General features: G+C 38.5%; 1 protein-coding gene across 3 annotated transcripts in view; it reads left to right on the forward strand.

Annotated features, from left to right (window-relative positions):
• Positions 1 to 19,989, forward strand: part of CDS1 (CDP-diacylglycerol synthase 1) — a 69,078-nt gene that overhangs the window by 23,034 nt on the left and 26,055 nt on the right. For all 3 annotated transcript variants that reach the window (XM_067736498.1, XM_067736496.1, XM_067736499.1), the window contains 4 exons: positions 1,001 to 1,128; positions 6,890 to 6,986; positions 11,884 to 11,981; positions 14,404 to 14,543. In XM_067736498.1, coding sequence (XP_067592599.1) covers positions 1,001 to 1,128; positions 6,890 to 6,986; positions 11,884 to 11,981; positions 14,404 to 14,543 — 463 coding nt within the window. The remainder of the gene's footprint in view (positions 1 to 1,000; positions 1,129 to 6,889; positions 6,987 to 11,883; positions 11,982 to 14,403; positions 14,544 to 19,989) is intronic.

Below are 19,989 nucleotides of genomic sequence, written 5' to 3' on the forward strand. Positions count from 1 at the left end.
CCCATTTCTCTGATTGCAGAAAATAGCCTTCATTCAGCCTCCATGACCTTCTCTGAGTTCCAATGGGCAGATTCAAGCAGTTGTTAATTAGGGAATGGAGGGGATGTGAGACAAGGGAGAAACAGTCAAGAGAAACAATAGTGCAGCCTTGGGGCAGGGTCCTGGTTCCCCATCAATGGATACACACAACAGTATCTTGAGCTGTTTTGCAGATACTGAAACCCCCTCCAGGTGGGAAGAGTTAACAATTAATGATGGTATGCTTCCCACAAGCACGTAGACCCCAGACCAGTTGGAACCTTAAGGTTGATGATGCTGACTTCTACTTACCACATCAACCAACCAATCAGAAGAATGTCCACAAGCTGATCACACCCCATTACTGTAAAACTTCTCACTACCCTCTCCACGTTGGGACACATGGGTTTTGAGGGCATTAGCCCACTGTGGCCCCCTTTGCCTGGCAAAGCAATAAAGCTATTCTTTTCTACTTCACCCAGAACTGTCTGAGGTTTAACTCAGGGTCGGGGTACAGAGGCTGGATTCGGCTTCTCTATCTATCTATCTATCTAAAATGCTATGCCAGTGTAAGACATTTCTCTTGTTGTTGATGCTTTGATTGTAATCAAATAAAAAAAGAGACTATGTACAGTTGATCAGAATCTATGTGGCATTAACACCATATTCTTTGTTAAGTAGAAAAACAATGAATGTTTGATTCTGTGGAAAATTTCTGATTTAGATAATATAAGAGTTTCTTTTTGTGTCTTTTGTTTAAATTAATCCTTTATATTGATAGACTTTAGCAAAGATAATCAAACTTTCCTAACTAGGATGTACAACAGTGCTTGGATATTCAAGGTAAGTTAATAGTTATTTTTTTGTTTTAAGTTATGTAAATGAGAGTTGGCACACTGAGCAATAAATAAATGCATTGGCAAGCATGTGCTTTTTCTTCCTTTTATTTTGCAAAGTGATTTTCTTTTTTCTTTAATTTCAGGAAACAGATATTGATGACAGATATGGAGATTTGGATTCCAGAACAGATTCTGATATTCCAGAAATTCCACCATCCTCAGATAGAACCCCTGAGATCCTCAAGAAAGCTCTATCTGGTTTGTCTTCAAGGTATGGTTGGTTGAAGATGAATCTAATGGGTACACAAGATAAACTGTGAGGTTATCCTGGACCATGTCCAATGTAATAAATTTCACTTTTGGTGAGTTTTAGAGCTATGAGAGGAGGCTTTACACTTTTTCACCATATATGAGCACAGTATTAGAGGCTTGATGTACATCCTTTCGTTCATCCTTAAAATCTTGTTAAGTGTGAGAAAACCAAGTCTGAGAGGTTAACTGGTGAAGGTTACAGAGCTAGCAAGTTGTGGACCTGGCATTTCTGCCCTTGTCTGACAGGTTTCTGAAGCCAGTGACCCATTTACCAAATCAGGTTGCCTTTTCTGGTATTGGAACATCTAAAAAAGAAAATTCTATATTCTCTGTTCCCTGTTTTTCAAATGCCAGATGGAAATAGGTATTTTTTTTCCTTTTAACAGAGTTTAAAATCATTGTCCAAAACTCTACAACCCTTTACCACTTTATATTTGTGCTATACTTTTAAATGTTTAATAACCACCCAATTTCAGCTAATTTTATATTGCCCTTCATTGTAGTCTTTGTAATATGAATTATAAAATTTATAAAAGCAAAATAAATACAATATCCAGATTAACATATGAAACCTGAAATATTGGTACAGAACACTCTTTTTTCAAGTTTTTAATACTGTTACACACGGTAAGAGGTCCATTTTACACCATGCCCCAAGAGACACACAAATATATATTTTAACTGCTGTAAAAATGTTATAAAGCAATTCTTGCCATTGCTATGTGTGATGCTCTCTGATTTCTTTTATTTTTGATAGCTGTTCTATGTTATTGAACAAAAATACGCTGGATTACTAAATTGATTTTACTACCCATGGGTCATAAATTGGAGTTTGAAAAATACTGATTTAGTCATATCTAGTGAATATAATGTGAGCTTTTCTGATTTTTAATTTCCTAGAGGATGATCATAGTAGAATAAATTGGTTCAAAACAAAGTTTTCATATTTTTTAGCCAATAGATATATAGTTTTTTGCTGTGCATTATTAAAAGCATGGTTATCATTTTAGTAGTTCTTGTTCCCAGTTGTTTTCATGACCTAGTTCACAGATGTACCTTTTTTTAAAAATCTCACCTGGTCTTTCTCAGATCTGGATTTTTTTTCATATTGATGTTATATAAGAATAATGCTGGATTCCTTTGTGTCACTCATAACAAGATTTTCCTTAATAATTTTTTTTTCCTGGCATAAAGCAACAATGGCAAGTAGTAGTAGCTGGTATTTATTGAGCATGTATATTTGCTAGGTGCTGCTCCAAGCACTTTATATGTGTTGACTAATTTATTCTCACAACAACCCTGTAACTGTATAAATGGAGAAACTGAAGCACAGAAATGTTTTATATCAAGGGTCGTGTAGCTAGCAAGTGATAGAGCCACATTCTGAACCTAGGCATTGTGCTTTATTTATGAAAGAATTGGTTTTAACAGCAGATAATATATGACTAGTTTCAATCTTTTCGAGAAACTTCTCTGTAAAGATTAAATAAATGTTTTAAAATCTACATTTTACACATTTTAGCCTCTTTTTAATACCCCAAATAGTCTGCCTTACAAAGATTTAGAAATTGTAGATGCATAGGATTAAAAATACTAATTATATAAGGAATGTACATGGTTTGTCGAAGAAAACCCTATAATCCTCCTACCAAGACATTAATATTTAAAATACTGTGATGTTTATCTTTGAAACTTTTTTGTTTTTTACATTGTGTGCATGTGTGTGCCTGTGTGTGTAATGTAAAAATAGCACTGTACTGTTTTCTGCCTTGTTATTTTCATTTTCATTCCATGGTATTAGGAACAACATCCTGAAATATGTGTAAATATTTTAATGACTGTATGATATATTTCTTTGTAGAGCTATAGTTCAACTTACTTAACTTAAACAGCAACTGCTAGACATTTAGCCAATTTCTAAATTTTCACAAAACCAACTCTGCTTTAAATATATTTCTTTATAGCTAACTTTTATTTAGAATCAATAATTATTTTCTTAGTATAAAACTTTAAAAGTGAAATTCCTTGGTCAAAATTTATGTTCATTTTTTAAGGCTCTAATATATAATGCCAGAAAGAGCATAAGCCATTGAAATTGGAAAGAGCGTGAAAGGTCTTCAGTCACTTGGCAGTTGTCCCAGTCTGTTTCTTGACCCGTGTATGGGTCTGTGGAAATGAATATTCATTAGCTAGTGAAGTCTGGCTGTCTCCTTTAGTAAAGAGCTTCTTCAGCAATGAGTCTAACTTAGTAGTTCTCTCTGGAAGGGGCAATGCCTTGGATTTTGTACCTTCCCCCAACCAGTGAACATTTGGCAGTGTCTGGAGACATTTTAGGTTGTCACAATAAGAGATGGTGCTGCTGGGGCTTCCCTGGTAGCGCAGTGGTTGAGAGTCCGCCTGCCGATGCAGGGGACACGGGTTCGTGCCCCAGTCCGGGAAGATCCCACATGCCGTGGAGCGGCTGGGCCCATGAGCCATGGCCGCTGAGCCTGTGCGTCCGGAGCCTGTGCTCCACAACGGGAGAGGCCACAGCAGTGAGAGGCCCGCATACTGCAAAAAAAAAAAAAAAAAAAGAGATGGTGCTGCTGGCACTTAGTAGGTAGAGGCCAGGGAAGATCCTACAGTACACAGAACAACTCTTCACAACAAAGAATGATCTGGCTCAAATGTTACTATTGAAGGTTGAGAAACCGTGGAAATACCCAGGCATAGTCTTGCTGGTGCTCTTGTACTCTATAATGCCATCTTCTTTGTCCCTGGGAACCTGCACACATCCCGTTAACTTCCTTCTAAGGCTGGTAGATAGACTTTCTCAAAACCCCTGCTCTTTGCTAGATGGCCCACCAAGTTCTTGTTTGTTCTTGAAGAGTGCTTCTGTGCCCTAATTCTTGGCTCAGGTGAACTGCCTTGCCAACCTAGGTCTTTCTCATTATGCTTGTACCACTAGGAAAATTTTTTAAAAAATTTTATTACTTTTGGGACTTCCCCAGCGGTCCAGTGGTTAAAACTCCGCATTTCCACTGCAAGGAGCATGGGTTCGATCCCTGGTCGAGGAACTAGGATCCCACATGCTGTGTGGCATGGCCAAAAAAAAAAAGCCAATAAATTTTTATTACTTTTTTTGTTTTTGCGGTACGCAGGCCTCTCACTGTTGTGGCCTCTCCTGTCGCGGAGCACAGGCTCCGGAGGCGCAGGCTCAGCGGCCAGGGCTCACGGGCCCAGCCGCTCCGCGGCATGTGGGATCTTCCCGGACCAGGGCACGAACCCGTGTCCCCTGCATCGGCAGGCGGACTATCAACCACTGCGCCACCAGGGAAGCCCAAATTTTTATTACTTTTGAAATAAAAACCCCTTAAGAGTTGTAGTAACAGTAAGACATTGTGCATCACATAACTGATTTGAGCAATAAATGTGTAACCACTTTAGATAATCACTTTAAAGGACGCTGCTTAATTATATACTTTTTAGAAATTTCATTTCTAGCTCATATAGGTCCTGGAAACATGAGACTTGAATGGATTTCTCTACTGATTCTGAGTTCCTTTACCTAAAACAATCTGTGAGGTGATGACTTGGACTCAAAATTAAGGCTTACTCTAATGTGATCATGGTGGCATGGTAAAGGAAATCAAGAATTTTGAATTCGGAACCAGACTTTCCTCTGGATTTTAGTTACAATGGTACATATTCTTTTACATATCAGTGCTCTGTTTTGAACTCAGTGCTTCTCCCCTGAGAGATAACTTTGGGTTTCTGTATCAATGGATATATATATTAAGTTTAAGTGTGTGCTTTTATGTGCTTAACTTTGTGTTAGGTATTCTTGGGAGATTTGGGGAGTCATTTAAATTAAAATAAGGCAATTAAGTCTTGTTGGGGAGGGGAATTTTTCTGCCTGGAGTAACATCTGTATAATAAAAGAGAGTAGGTCTTTGTTTAAATCTCTGGTTCTCAGAAGCTACCGTTCTCTGCTGGTCAGAGCCACCCCTTTAACATTAGAGGTACACTTGGCCCTTTCAACTCCCACCAGAGTCTGATTTCTGACACTTGGGTAGTGTCCTCTTCTCTAGAAGAGGTTCTCAGTAATTCTGAGTCTGAGAATCAGTTATGAAGGAGGGCTAAGTACATTTCTGAGGTTCGTGCAAGGAAGACAGGATTATTATCAGGAGACTGGCTTATGGTCTTTTATTTACCTCTGACTAGCTGTGCGACCTAGCCCAGTTTCCTAATCCATTCATTCATCCTCAAAGAGTTCGTTCTATTAAGTCAAATAGAACCTTTCAGCTGTAGCATTTTTGATTCTGCATTCATTTCAGTTCAGCCCCAAAGCTTACAGTCTCATGAAAAATGTATGAGTCTACATACTTATAACAGTAGAGGGAAATAAAGTTGGGTAAGTACAATTTGACCACCATGTGAAAAACCTTGGAAACTATATAAAAGAGTTTGGACTTACTGTTGGCATTTTAGGTCTTGTGTGGACATGATCAAAGGGATATTTGAGGAAGAGTAGTTAGGGGTATCTAGGCTATATAGGAGAGTGATTGAAAGCAGGGAGTGTAATCAGTATTCGATAAATGGATGAAATCAGCTAATATTTCTGTTACAGAGAGGAGAACGAGGGCTTGTGCTTAGAATACAGTGCATATATGCTACTATACGTTGGGTCAAAATCTCTTGTGATATAATTTAAATGTTAGCATTTGAATTAGTAGAAATCAGAAAATTATTTAAAAACTTTACTGTGAGTATAATGTAAAATGAGTGTAGAATGAATAAACTCAGAGGGCAGCAGTTTTAGATTCAGAAAGCATCATGCTTCTATAGGTGTTGTTAGAACGATCTGAGGTGTTTCATACAGTGGCTGCTGACATTTCTTATGACGTAGCCACATAAAGAGTGAAAATATTTGTAAGGTACACTGGGGGTGAAGTGTGAGGCTCCTGCGGTGATGGAGGGCAGGCAGATGGGCTCCCCAGGCTCTTACTGACAGCAGAGGGTCGAGGAGGTCAATTCTCAGTCTACCGGGGACCAGCCAGGTGTGCCTCAGGGAAGCTGTGCTCTAAGCACCAGCAGAGGCCCAAGGAGAAGAGAATACTTTTCTGCGAAAGGCTCTGTCCTTGCAGGAAAGCAGGCAGCACACGCTGAGCAACAGAAAGAACTGACCTTCAGTCTGGCCTTACCCTCAATGACGGACCTCCCCACACCTTCCTCATTTCCTTGAAATCATGGTGCTTTCCAGTTTCAGTTCCGCATTTTCCTTTCTTTACTTTTTCTCACTGCAAGGCCGTGCTCTCTGTTCTACACCACCTTAAAATCCGTACTCTTTTTATCCACCACACAGAAGGACAGACACCCTTTGGGAGGGCTGTGCACCTGGCCCCTCCTTCCCACCTGAGTGGCCCCGGGCGGACACGTGCGCACACCTGCGTTGGCCACCTCACCTCCCAGCCTCGCGATTCATCCTGTTCACATGGAGCAAAAACTAGTTCTTTTCTTCGGCTAACAGGATTTTTACATTTCCTTTAGCTCTCAGTGAGTGAGCGAATGCTATTGGTTTGTTTGGTTGGTTTGCGTTGTTGTTATTGTATAAGGTAAAGTATAGGGGATTCCTAAAATATAGTTAAGGGAAACCTGTAAGTCTGGCAACTCATTACTGTAACAACACACAGAAATTTAAGAACACGTTAATGCTAACTCTACAAATATTTCCTTTTTAGGTGGAAAAACTGGTGGATTCGTGGAATCCTTACTCTAACTATGATTTCATTGTTTTTCCTGATCATCTATATGGGATCCTTTATGCTGATGCTTCTTGTAAGTGTTTGCCCAAGTGTCTCTTGCTTTGTTTTTCAGCACTGATATTGAAGTAAATTTGAGCATGTCATGAAAAAGAAGGTGGTTCAAGACTTGACAGCAACAAATTTAGTTCCTTTAAGCATCTTCTGGTTCATGAAATGACCTGGACTAATCTTTTCCATTTGCAAATTGGCCATTCAGTGTGTATCAAGTATACGTGATATTCAGTAGATACACAACTTTGTGTCAGACATTGCACCAAGCATTAGGTAGAACAGAAACACACGACTTCAACGTATATGACTGTTAGCTAGATCCCTGACTTCAGGGGACTCATTCTAATGGCAGAGACATGTAAGTAACCATATGAATAAATGGTGTAGTAAATGAGTGGAATAAACCCCATGATAGATCTTGTTGGAAGAGCACAGCAAAAAAATGACCTCATCCAGTGTGAGAGAGAGATGAGGGAAGACTTCCAGAGGAGGTGATGTGAAAGCTGAGTCATAAAGAAGCACTGGATGGGGGAGGGCATTCCAAGTTGGGGATATCAGGGGCAGGGGTGTAGTAAGGAGAGATTGTGGTCCGTTGGGGGGTTTGTGAGTTATACATGTGGAGAGTGTCTAGGGATGAGACTAGAGAGGCAAGCAAAAGCCATTCTGGGAGTTGGATTTTGTTGTATATGGGAAGCCCAACAAGTTATGAAGTCAGACACATTTTTTCAGCTTTGTAATTCATTCATTTAACACATGCTTCAGGATGCCTGCTACATGCCAGGCAGTTCTGGGGAATGATGCAGTCATGCTGAGAAAAATGCACCTGTGTCTGCCCTCATGGAGCTTACTGTCTACATATTAAAGAACTGATCAGATATGTAATCATAAACTGCAGTAAGCATTTGAAAACAAGAATTGGATGCTATGAGAGCAAAGGGGGGGAGCCAGGAGACTTTCCAGACTTTATCCAGTGCCCAGCATCTGCACTGCGGTCTTGAAAGTTGAGTAGGATTCACTGGGGTGAAGGGAGACCTTGGAGGAAGGATTTTGCTTTTTGCGGTACGCGGGCCTCTCACTGTTGTGGCCTCTCCCGTTGCGGAGCACAGGCTCCGGATGCGCAGGCTCAGCGGCCATGGCTCATGGGCCCAGCCACTCCGCGGCATGTGGGATCTTCCCGGACCGGGGCACGAACCCATGTCCCCTGCATTGGCAGGCGGACTCTCAACCACTGCGCCACCAGGGAAGCCCCTGGAGGAAGGATTTTCACAGCAAACGATTCCCTGTGTATAAAAGCCTTTATATCTAAAGAAGTATGAAACACTTGAAACCCAAAGTGATAGAAGTAAGAAGGAGAAATACATTCATGACAAACATCACGCATTTCCTGGGTGCTGAACATGGTTTAGCAGTGAACAGCGAGGGCCTGCTCTCGGGGATATGTACAGTGTCCCTCCTTTTTATTATTTGTCTTCATCCATCGCAATTGTATTTATGATGTTTATGTTAAGGGAACATGAATGGATATACACACACTTGGTGCTCAATTGATACTACCTTTATGTGTTTTAAGGTATTATTTACATTCACAACCCTGACTAGGTCATTTATATTTTGAGAAGTACATTTTGTACCTAGCTTGCATTTGCCTTATAATATCAGCACTCAAAAATGACGAATTCAAGAGAGTTTTATTAAAAACTTACTTCTAGCAAATGATAGTTACTATTTTAAGATGGAACTCATACTCATATTCCTTAAAATAAAAGGAGTTTTTTCCCTCCAACCTTCTATTTATAGTGCTTTAATTGTTGCAGTCACAGCTTGGAATCACGCTTTCTAAGTGATGGAGTTGCTAAAGCGTATTTTGATTTAAAGGTAGATGTGAACATATAAAAGATATGAGGTTCCCCCACCCCTTCCTGGAACTCCTATAATAACTGTTTTAATTCACATTATTTAACTTATTTTTAAATAGTGCATTAGTTTTTTTCCCATTATGAGAGTTATAAAAGTATATTGAAATTACTTTGGAAAAGAGATAATTAAAAAAAAAATCACCCCAACCCTATCATCAACCACCACAACTCAATTAATACTGCCATTTGATGTATTTCCTTTCATCTTTTTTTTCTTTTAAAAACCATGATTGTAATTATAGTGTGACTAAAATTTTGTATCCTTTTTAAACTAAATATTGAATGTTTTGTGTTGCTCCACGGTCTTTATAGCCATCAACTTTAATACCTTCATCTACTCAATGAAATGTAGTACATCATAAGTTATTTAGAGCAGCGTGTTATTTTTAGACATTCAGGTTATAGTCTGGTTTTTATTTATTGTGAATAACATTATCCTAAACATATTAGAATATAAAGCTTTTTCATATGCAGGATTATTTTCTTCAAATAGATTCCTAGAGTGAAAATAGGCACTTTTATTTGGATAACACATAGTTCCAGCTCAACATATCTAAATCTGAACTTCTGTTCTATCGCCAGCCATTCTGCATAACTCTGTCTACTTTTCCAAGCCTTCCCTGGTGTTGTCCTGCGTTTCCCTCTCTCCCTTAGCTCCCCAGTTTCCTCAAGCACCAAATCCAGTCAGTTCTACCTCCTTGATGTCTCTCATTCCTTATACTCCACCCTCTTCTGGCACTTATCCATACTCATCTGGATGGTGGTATCTTGCCTGCCTTACTGTCTCTTCTCTTGCTGCTTCTCCAGTCAGTTCTTTCTACCTCTGTTATCCCCAGAAATTCACGTCTGATCACGTCCTTTCATGATCGGCACCAACTCCTTTGTGCAGCCTTTCATGCTGTTTCCTGTGGTGCTGTGACCAGACTCATCTCTCTCTACTTCTCACCCCAGCTTTGTGTTCCAGCAGCTCTGGACTACTTGTAGTTCCCTTAACATCCTCCTCCTCTCCTATGTACATGACTCTGTACATCCTTCTCCTTCACCCCAACTGAGCCCATCCCCACCCTTACCGCAGGTTTTTTGTCTGCCTGTGCTTATATCCATGTGGCTGTTTCCATGTAGCTGGTAAGCTATAAGTGACAACCATATACATGGATGTGTGTGATATTAAAAATTCTTTTTTTCTTCTTTCAGTGAAACACCATATATAGTGCTAATGGTTGCTCTTGAACAAATGTATTCATAGAAGTAGCATCAGTTCATTTGATATTCTAAAAGCCCTTGGTTCTATAAATAACATGACTTTGCCATTTTATCTTAACATCTAGCATTGTCCCCATTCTCGGATTATTATTGTTAAAAAAATGACTTGATGTTACACACAAAGGCTATTTGAAGGACAGTATTTAAATTTCCTCTTGTGTTTATAATATAACACATTTATGAGTTTTTCTTAAAAGAACTATTTGTAATAGTTAGGCATAATATTTTCTTACTGTATGGCTGAGGGGACACAACTACTTCTTTTAAGTATGTCATTGGACATGTACTAGGTATAGTGGGAAAAAATAGCTTAAGAATATCCTGGGTAGTAGGATTGGGAAAGCTGGTTTGTGGCGATCTCAAAAAGAAATCCCAAAGTATATTCTTTGGCAGACTTTGGTTAGCTCTTTCTGTAAAGGACCAGATTGTTGTATTTTAGGCTTTAAGGAGCCACATATGTGTCTGTCATATAATCTTTGTTTTTTATTTTTAACTCTTTAAAAATACAAAATCCAGGGTCTTCCCTGGTGGCGCAGTGGTTGAGAGTCCGCCTGCCGATGCAGGGGACACGGGTTCGTGCCCCGGTCCGGGAAGATCCCACATGCCGCAGAGTGGCTGGGCCCATGAGCCATGGCCGTTGAGCCTGTGCGTCCGGAGCCTGTGCTCCGCAACGGAAGAGGTCACAACAGTGAGAGGCCCGCGTACCGCAAAAAAAAAAAAAAAAAAAAAAAAAAAAAATATATATATATATATATATATATATAAAATCCATTCTTAACTCCAGGGTTGTACAAAAACAAGCCCTTGGGTATATTCTCTAGAGGTTGAAAAAGTCTGCTATATTCACAAAGCTGTTAGTTTACGGTGATGAGTGTTCAGCTTGCCATTTGCTCTTTGAGTCTTGGAATTGTCTTAAGCCAAACACTGGATATGATGCTACAGTCTCAGAAATTACCTTTACCCAGATTGGTGGATTTAGCAGTTTGAAGGACAGCTACATAGACCATCAAAAAGGGATTCTTGAATATAAACCCATTTACTAGGCATGTGTATTGGACACTATTCAGAGAGAACCGCATGGACTCACTTGACTGGCCAGTGGGGCTGCAGATGTAGAAGGCTGCTTATAATTTGTCAAGGAAGCACTGCTTGGGTTGATCAGAGATGTGTGTAGCTGGCTATGGGAGAGTTGGCATGGAGGGAAGAATGAAAAGCTCATGCCCAAACCCCTGGGTGACTGGGTAAAGATATTTTAGCCATTTGTCCTGATAGTATCTTTATCCTTGGCAAGAATACCAGGTTGAACGGTTAAAAATATATACAAGCAAACTTTCACTTATGATCATTTTCCTAGGATAACTCAAGAAACAAATGGACAGAAAGACCATCCATCTTGAGATGGACAACCACAAGAAATGAAGCAATAATTAGGGATAAAGCCTAGTCAGCTGTGATCCCAATCAGACTACACCCCTCAAACTCTAAACTACAATGCCACCTCCTACCCCGGGAAGGATCTCTCAAACTTTTTGAATAAAACATTGTTTTGCTTGCCTCTTTGGGATATCACTTGATTATAGAGAAGTTGAATATTGAATTTTTGCTGCTGATATTTAGACTAACTAAAAGTGGGTAGGCTGAAGATTTTTAAAATACATGTGACAACAAGCTACTTATTAAATAACTAACCATAAATGTAAATATTGAGAAATGTATGTTAATGTTTTCTCTTGGTTTCAGGTTCTAGGCATCCAAGTGAAATGCTTCCATGAAATTATCACTATAGGTTACAGAGTCTATCGTTCTTATGACCTACCTTGGTTTAGAACACTAAGCTGGTAAGTGACTTAAAACTGTTTCAGATATGAAAATCTGATTCTTTTCTGAAGTTTGTAAGGAAGCATCCTGATCAATCAGTATCTACATGGTTGACCTTATAGATTGATTTTAAATAAATATAAAAAAGAATGAAATTGAATTTTGAAAGAAGGAAATTACCTTTAACTCTCCCATTTCAACACAACTATTTTCATATCTCATCTTTCACTCTTTGTAGAGATACCTGATTTAAATTGAATATAAACATTATTCTTGTGCCCTTTTTAAAAACCTCAGCATTATATTCGACACATTTTTATATCCTTTATAATTACAATTTTAACAGAAAGTTTCATTTTGTAAAATGTTATGAATATGTGTAATCTTTTGCCTTATTTCCCCTCAGTTGATATGAGACCACACACAAAATTTGATATTTCTACAAAGACTTGAAGATGAGATATGAAAATAGTTTGGGGTTTTTTTGTTTTGTTTTGTCTTTTTTTTTTTTTTTTTTGAGTGATCAGTGGTTTATTCAGAACGGGAAAGCCCAAGCTGAATGTCTGTCTCCCTCCTCCCCTCCCATCCACCCCTGCAGGCTGGCCCACCTTCTCCAAAGCCCCCATAGGCCCCAGGATGCCGTTGGGGGGTGGGGGGCAGGGCAGTGAGAGGAGGGATGACCTCACCTTTGCTGCTTCTGGTTTGGTCTCCTCCAGGCCCTGGGCCCTGTGACATGCAACAAGGAGGGTAGTCAGAGGGATGAGGAAGACTCTGGGGTCAGTGCGTAAGGCACCCTGCTAAATATTTCAGGGCAGTTACCAGCCTCTGAAATATTGTATATGTACAGATGCATGTAAAATTAGTAAATAAAAATCACCAAATAATTTTAATATTTAAAGCTTTATATATTTTTAAAACTTTCTAGGTTTCTTAGTTATCAGGACCTTGACCATGAAACATGATAATATGATAGTTCATAATTAACCTAACAGGCCATGTCTTTGAATATAGTTGTTTGATTAGTATCAGCCAGAGGGGCCAGTGTCTTATTATAACAAACGTATCACTTTTTGGGTTTACAGTAGTCAAAAACAGTTTCTTGGTTTTGTTAACACTTAATTTTTCCTTCTGGAAAGTTTCTTCATGAGTGGCAGTGTGTACAGGGAGTGTTAGGTAGATTAAGTAGTCGGAGAGTAATTAAAAGCTAAACTGTGCAGGATTGATTTTAAGTGTAGGGGGAAGAAAAAGGTAGGTCAAGATGGGCTCCAGTGATTGTAGAGGCTTCTTGGAGAAGGTGAGAGAGAAACTGTTACTTGAAATAAAGACAGGCTTTGGCTAGAGAAGAGTGTTCTGGGTTGGGGAAGCAGCATCCATCAGGTTTCAGATGCGGGACAGAGGAGGCATGTGCCACAGATGGTGAGATCTTCCTGGCCCTCCTGAGCAGAAGGTGTATATTTATTAGGAAGTAGTGGCCAAAAAGTTGGATTGGTGGCTGGAGTAGGCTTTGACAGCCTTACAGAGGCGACACAGACAGTTTCCATTGTAGGAGAGAGAAAAATGGTAATACAGCTGATAAAAATTAAAATACTTCCCTTTGGGAACAGTAGGGTCTAATTCCATTCATGAGAACCAGAGGGAAACCACCCCTTTCGTCTTCTACTGCCCTCCTGGCTGCCTAGGACTCTGCCCTTCTAAGGAGGATTCCGGGAGGAACCCTAAGGCAGTGTTTCTCAGCCTTTTTTTCTGGCTCACACATGCTCCCATCAGCAAAATCTCATGGGTTCAACTTCTCCCTGGGGACAAAGATATACCAGAACTGGGAGAAGGGATAGGCCATTTATCAAGTTTTTAAAGTTTTTCCAGAGATTTTTACCTGCTGCTAGCTCCGTTCCCCACAGCTACCCTTTTTGAGTCACTGCTCAACTAGAGTGCATCTGGAGCATTGAGAAGAGGGGGCAAGACCCCAGTATGTGCAGGGCAGGAGGGTGAGGTTAGAGGTCAAATTACCTCTACCTTCTTTTCCTGTTGATCTTCCCTAGGGCAGGTGGGAATTTGGCTTAGGATCTTTACAAAGCATTAGACCTGTGAGTAGCTGGGAGTGAATTTTCATTATAAACTTAATGCTGTGTGTGTGTGTGTCTGAGAGTGTATGAGAGTGAGTGTATGTCTAGTATTTTCTACAATGTTTCCTAATTATCTGTTTCTGGCATTTAGATATTGAGCTAAATAAAGGCATGAACTATTCAGTAAGTTTTTATTGACTGATAAGTTTGAAATTAAGTTTAAAACAGGAAAAAAAGCATTTGGTGGAATATATCATGAACTGGTCTTCTCGACTTGGTTCTGAACTTTTTGTCATCATCAAACTGTAGAAAATAGTTTTGTTGAGTTTGAGGAGGAAAAAATTCAAATCTAAAGAAGCTAATTGTTTTAAAATTATAGGTACTTTCTACTGTGTGTAAACTACTTTTTCTATGGAGAGACTGTAGCTGATTATTTTGCTACATTTGTTCAAAGAGAAGAGCAACTTCAGTTCCTCATTCGCTACCACAGATTTATATCATTTGCCCTCTATCTGGCAGGTAAGTTAAGGAAAAGTCTTTATTGATATGTAGCCAATATATGTTACATGCTTATTTTTATTTAAATTTATAACATCCTTTATTTGTTACATTTTAATCCAGCTTCTCTTTGTAAAAAGTCTCATATATAAAGCTATTTCTTTCATCACAGTCTTAAGCAGTAGTCACTCCCTAATGGTGGTTTAAAAAAAAGTACTTGCTTAATAGTCACTCCATATATTTGAAAATTTTCTTCACAAATTATAGTAAAGGCACTTTTAAATATATGGGTTATTTACCAAGTATAATTTACAAAGAAACTTTCACATATGTATTGCTTTATTTGTTCCTAGGAAATAGAGTTTTCATATAGAATTATTCGGGGTACTTAGTTTTCCTGACATGGTTTATTATATGTTCATTTATATATATATATATATATAAAATATACATATTTGTTTATAGTAGGCTATGCCACATGTTTTTATGATTTTAGATTAAGAATCAGATAGTTAGGATAACATTAGAATTAATAGATTTGTTTTCCATTAAAGTTTACCAATCATAAAAGAAATTTCTAAGAAATTGATTTAGATATGTACCGTTTAAAAATCAGATTGCCAGTATGAATCCTGGTTCCACCCTTTACTAGCTGAATAAACCTTGGGAAATTTAATTAATTTACCTGTGCCTCAGTTTCTTTGTCAAGCACTTAGAACAGTACCTGGTACTATTTAAGTATTTATCATTATCATTATTTCCACTTTTAAAGGAGGAAATGAAATTTATTTGTGAGTTTTCACTTTAGCTTTTAATAGTTACTGTTTTAGCTCTTAGGAGTTTCTCATAAATAAATTCTTCTCCAGTTAATACAATTCTGGAAACTGAATACAATATGGATGACTTCCATTTCTCATTAAACAAAAAATATACAGAATATGTGGGGAAGAATGTCCAGTCCTTTAAAAGTATGTCATTTATATTCAGTAATTATGATCTTTTTCATGGTGTTCAATTTTAATAAACATCCCTGCAGATCTTGGTCTCTATTTTATTTCTGATTCTAGGAAGCCAGAGAATGAAATACAATCTGAAATGATAATGGTAATTTTCAGAGAATCATTTTTGGGGCAGGGGAACCTACATTTTCCAAAGAAATTGCCTGTTTTACATTCAGGTTTTTTGTTAAGTCCAGTTTTCTCAGTCCATTACTTAATTTTTTAAAATTATAAATGATATGTCTAACATACATTCTTGGAAATAGATATTGAATGTAGGTATCTTCATTCTTGGAAATAGATATTGAAAAGTATTTTTGTTCTTTCAAGGGCAAAAGAAGTTATTCATTCTAAGGTAGCTATTTCATTTTAAATTCTAATCAGTTTAGAAGAATCATGATTATTAGAGAGATTAATTATGACTGCTAACAGCTAAAATTTTGGAGAATAATATGCTTGACTCTGATTTTACGTTCATTAAACATCATCTGTGACATTTTTTTTCATGGTAGAAAGAAATTTTGCATAGTTTCTCTTATCAAACAAACACGTTTGATTCATTTTGTTAAATGTAAGGTAAATTCTGGGATGGATTCTTTACTATTACAGGAGAGAAGCATACTGTACCTTCTTAGTCTATATTTTTACAGGCAAGACTTCTTATTAGCAAGAAAAGTGTCTGTAATAACAATAACTTTATTTCATATATAATTCTTATAATTACTTAATAGTAAAATTGTGATTAATTAAAATATAAATCATTAACATATGTGCATTAGTTAAAAAATCTGATATGTCAAAAGAATCTGATAATGTTATTGTTAATGTAAACAATAACCCTGCACCCCAACACTTGCAGATTGTTTTCATTTTTCTAAGTAATACGCCTATTTCTTAATTTATTTAGGCATTATCTATTGACTTCCTGTAATAACCTCTGTCTCTTCTCCATACTCAGTTTTTTATTGTCATTATTTATATTATTAAATAGGTACCTAAAATATCACTTTCTATAGAGCCAGATAGTATCTTTGATTACATTTCCATTCTTTTACGATTTTTTGCTTTTCCTGCCCTTAATAGCTGCTCTTTACCTTTTCTTTTCCACCTTCATAAATTTCTGTGTAGGAATCCTTAATTTTCCTTTTGAGTCTGTCCCACGTCTGTTGGTCATTTTTTCAGATGTTCACAGAAATCAGAGAGTTCATTAGTTCCCGTTTTTCCTGGTGACCTTTATCCCAGGGACGTCTGGGCTCCTGTTCCTGTTTGGACTGGCTGCTTGTAGGCCTGCTGTCAGCTGTCCCCTCATGATTTGGCTTTTCCTGTGTCTTCCAATTTCTAGGATAACACCCTCATTCTGCTGCAGCATAGCCTCTAATAGTTTCCTATGAAATGTGCTTAGAAGGTAAATATTTTATGTTCATACATTTCTAATAATATCTTTGTTCTGTTCTCACAATTGACTGCTTTGGCTAGGGTTCCACTTACTAGTAGTAGACTTGTACTTAGTCCTCTAGTTTAGAAGCCCAAGCCTTAACCTTGCCTTCCAGTGAGCCTTTCCTGTTCAGTTTTCTCTAGAAAATACTTCTACTTGTCCCTGATTTCTCAGATCTGCTGAAAGTCATCCAGTCGGTTTTCCAGCTTCCAAACTTTGTAGCCATTTTTCTTCTTTTTTCCTTGACATTTCTTCAATTCTCTTTGCTCTGTAGGTTTTTGCCTTAATTTCTTTTAACATGATTTAGTGGGCTACCAGGATGGAAGAGAAAGAAATGTAATACATGAACAATCAACCATTTAAAAACAGAAATCCTTGATTAGTATTTTATTTTTCCCTTGGCTTGAAACAACAACTAATTTTTTTCTCCTGGTCCTGTGGATTGACTGGGCTTCACTGGGCAGTTCTAACTTAAGACCTCCCCTACAGTTGCAGTCAGATGGCGGTAGTGCTGGTCATGTGTGTCCTAAGTGGGCTAGACGTCCAAGGTGGCTCACTCTCACGGGCACGGTTAGTTCTGGCTGGTGACCCGTAGTGCTGGCTAGTGGCCCGTAGTGCTGGCTGGTGACCCGGGCACCCGAGTGTGGGCTCTCCATGGGGCTTGGCTCTCTCAGCACCACGCCTGAGTTCTGAATAGGGAGGGCACCAAAAGCCAAGCATCTCAAGAGTCCTTACCTAGGATGTTTTGTTTTGTTTTGTTTTGTTTTTGCGGTACACGGGCCTCTCACTGTTGTGGCCTCTCCCATTGCGGAGCACAGGCTCCGGACGCGCAGGCTCAGCGGCCATGGCTTATGGGCCCAGCCGCTCCACGGTATGTGGGATCTTCCCGGACCGGGGCACGAATCCGTGTCCCCTGCATCGGCAGGTGGACTCTCAACCACTGCGCCACCAGGGAAGCCCCCTAGGATGGTTTTTTAAAACTAGTTTTTAAAAATGAAAACATAATACGTTCCCACAGTAAAAATTCGGGCTGAAAAGGAGTATTCCATGATATCTCCCTCCCCGCTCAGAGCCTTACTTACTCTTTCCAGGGGCTTCCTACCACTATTCAGACATTATCTGAGTATTCAAGCTTATATGTTTATATCCTCCTTCCCTCATTTTTGTACACAAATGAGAGCAGACCATCCTGTACCTGTTTTTTCCCACTTAATGTAGCTTATTTGTGGTTTTATATTGGCACATCTAAACTTATCTCACTTTTTCCGTATCTGCAGTTACATCTGATGTGCATACAGCAAAATTTGATGGGTAGCATGTCAGAAAATAAGGCAACTACTATTTCCTTGCTTTGCATTTGCTCTAACTTATACTTGAAAATAACTTCTCAATTGAGAGGGTAAAGACAATATAATTTATTTTCTTTCTTGTTTCTTTTTATAACATTGTATACATGATAGCCTCCCAACCAACCCTTTTCAGTCATTGTTTCTTCATTCCCTAAAATTTCTGACTCTACTTTTATAAAACAAAATCAGTATTTCTTCTTTTTTCTAACTGATTTCCACCATGGACATAGCTTACCACTTGCTCTTTTATAGAATCATGGAAGCTTATTGAAAATCATCAGTGTTGTTCCTTCAACAAACATTTGAGTGCCTTCCAAGTGCCAGTACTGTACATGGTGTTGAGGATACCAAGGGGAATAGGCTGGTAGCGTGCCTTCCAGGGTATTGCAACTGCTGAGACACATGTCCCCTAGTTCATTGCTGGAATGTGAACAAGGACCTCTAAGAGCATAAAGAAGGGGAAGGAGGGCCTTGCTTTGCGGGGGTGGGAAGGCCATAGAACACCTTGAAGAAGAGATGACAGGTGTCGTGAGAAGCAAAGAACAATCAGGTGTTTGCCAGGTGGACAGAAGGAAAGGGCATTCCAGGAGGAGGGAACAGCTGTACAGTCTTGAGAACGAGAGAGGGTGGCGTGTTCAGGACCAGTGAGAGGCAGTGCAGGTTGCAGAGGTAAGCAGGAGCCCCGTCTTGAGAAGCTTTGTGTATTCTGGGAAGAGTTTGGGCTTTATCCCAGGAAAACTACTGGAGGATTTTAAGCTAAGAGATGATATAACCAGATCTGTAATTAAATGAAGGATGAGTTGGATAACGTTAATAGAGTGACAAGATAGGAACCTGTTGCTCTAATTCATACTAAATATAATGTAGGCTTGGCCTGAGGTTTATATTTAATAGTAAGAGGGTTATAAATTTTAAAAAATTATGGGACTTCCCTGGCGGTCCAGTGGTTAAGACTCCGAGCTCCCACTGCAGGGCGCGGGTGTTCATTCCCTGGTTGGGGAACTAAGATCCCACATGCTGCGTGGCACAGCCAAAAAATTAAAAAAAAAAAAAACCTAAAATACTGTGGGCTGATCTTAGAAACCAACTGCTATTTATGATAGTCTATGAAAAATTGCTTTTGTATCCCAAATTATTGGCTTGAAATGTACTTTTTGTTGAGATAATTATGTATTTCCATGTAGTTTTAAGAAATAATAGAGAGTCATTTATGCACTTTGCCTAGTTTCCACTAATGGTAATATTTTGAAAAATTACAGTGTAAGATAACACCAGGATATTGACATTATTACAGTCTTACAGAAGTATTTTTAAAGCAAAACTTTTTTTTGTTTTAAAGTGTAGTTGATTTACAATGTTGTGTTAGTTTCTGGTGTACATCAAAGTGATTCATATATAAATTCTTTTTCATGTTCTTTTCCATTTTGGTTTGTTATAGGGTATTGAATATAGTTCCCTGTGTTATACAGTTGGCCCTTGTTGTTTATCTATTTTATATATATTTTATAGATTGCATCTGCTAACCCCCAAATCCTAATTTATCCCTTCCCCACCCCTTTTCCTCTTTGGTAACTGTAAGTTTGTTTTTTATGTCTGTGAGTCTGTTTCTGTAAAACACAACTTTGTAGTAAGCTAGGAGCTACTGGGATAAGAGATGAAACTTCCAATATAAATTATTCATAGTA

The sequence above is a fragment of the Pseudorca crassidens genome, chromosome 4, assembly GCF_039906515.1.
Source record: "Pseudorca crassidens isolate mPseCra1 chromosome 4, mPseCra1.hap1, whole genome shotgun sequence".
Lineage (NCBI taxonomy): Eukaryota > Metazoa > Chordata > Mammalia > Artiodactyla > Delphinidae > Pseudorca > Pseudorca crassidens.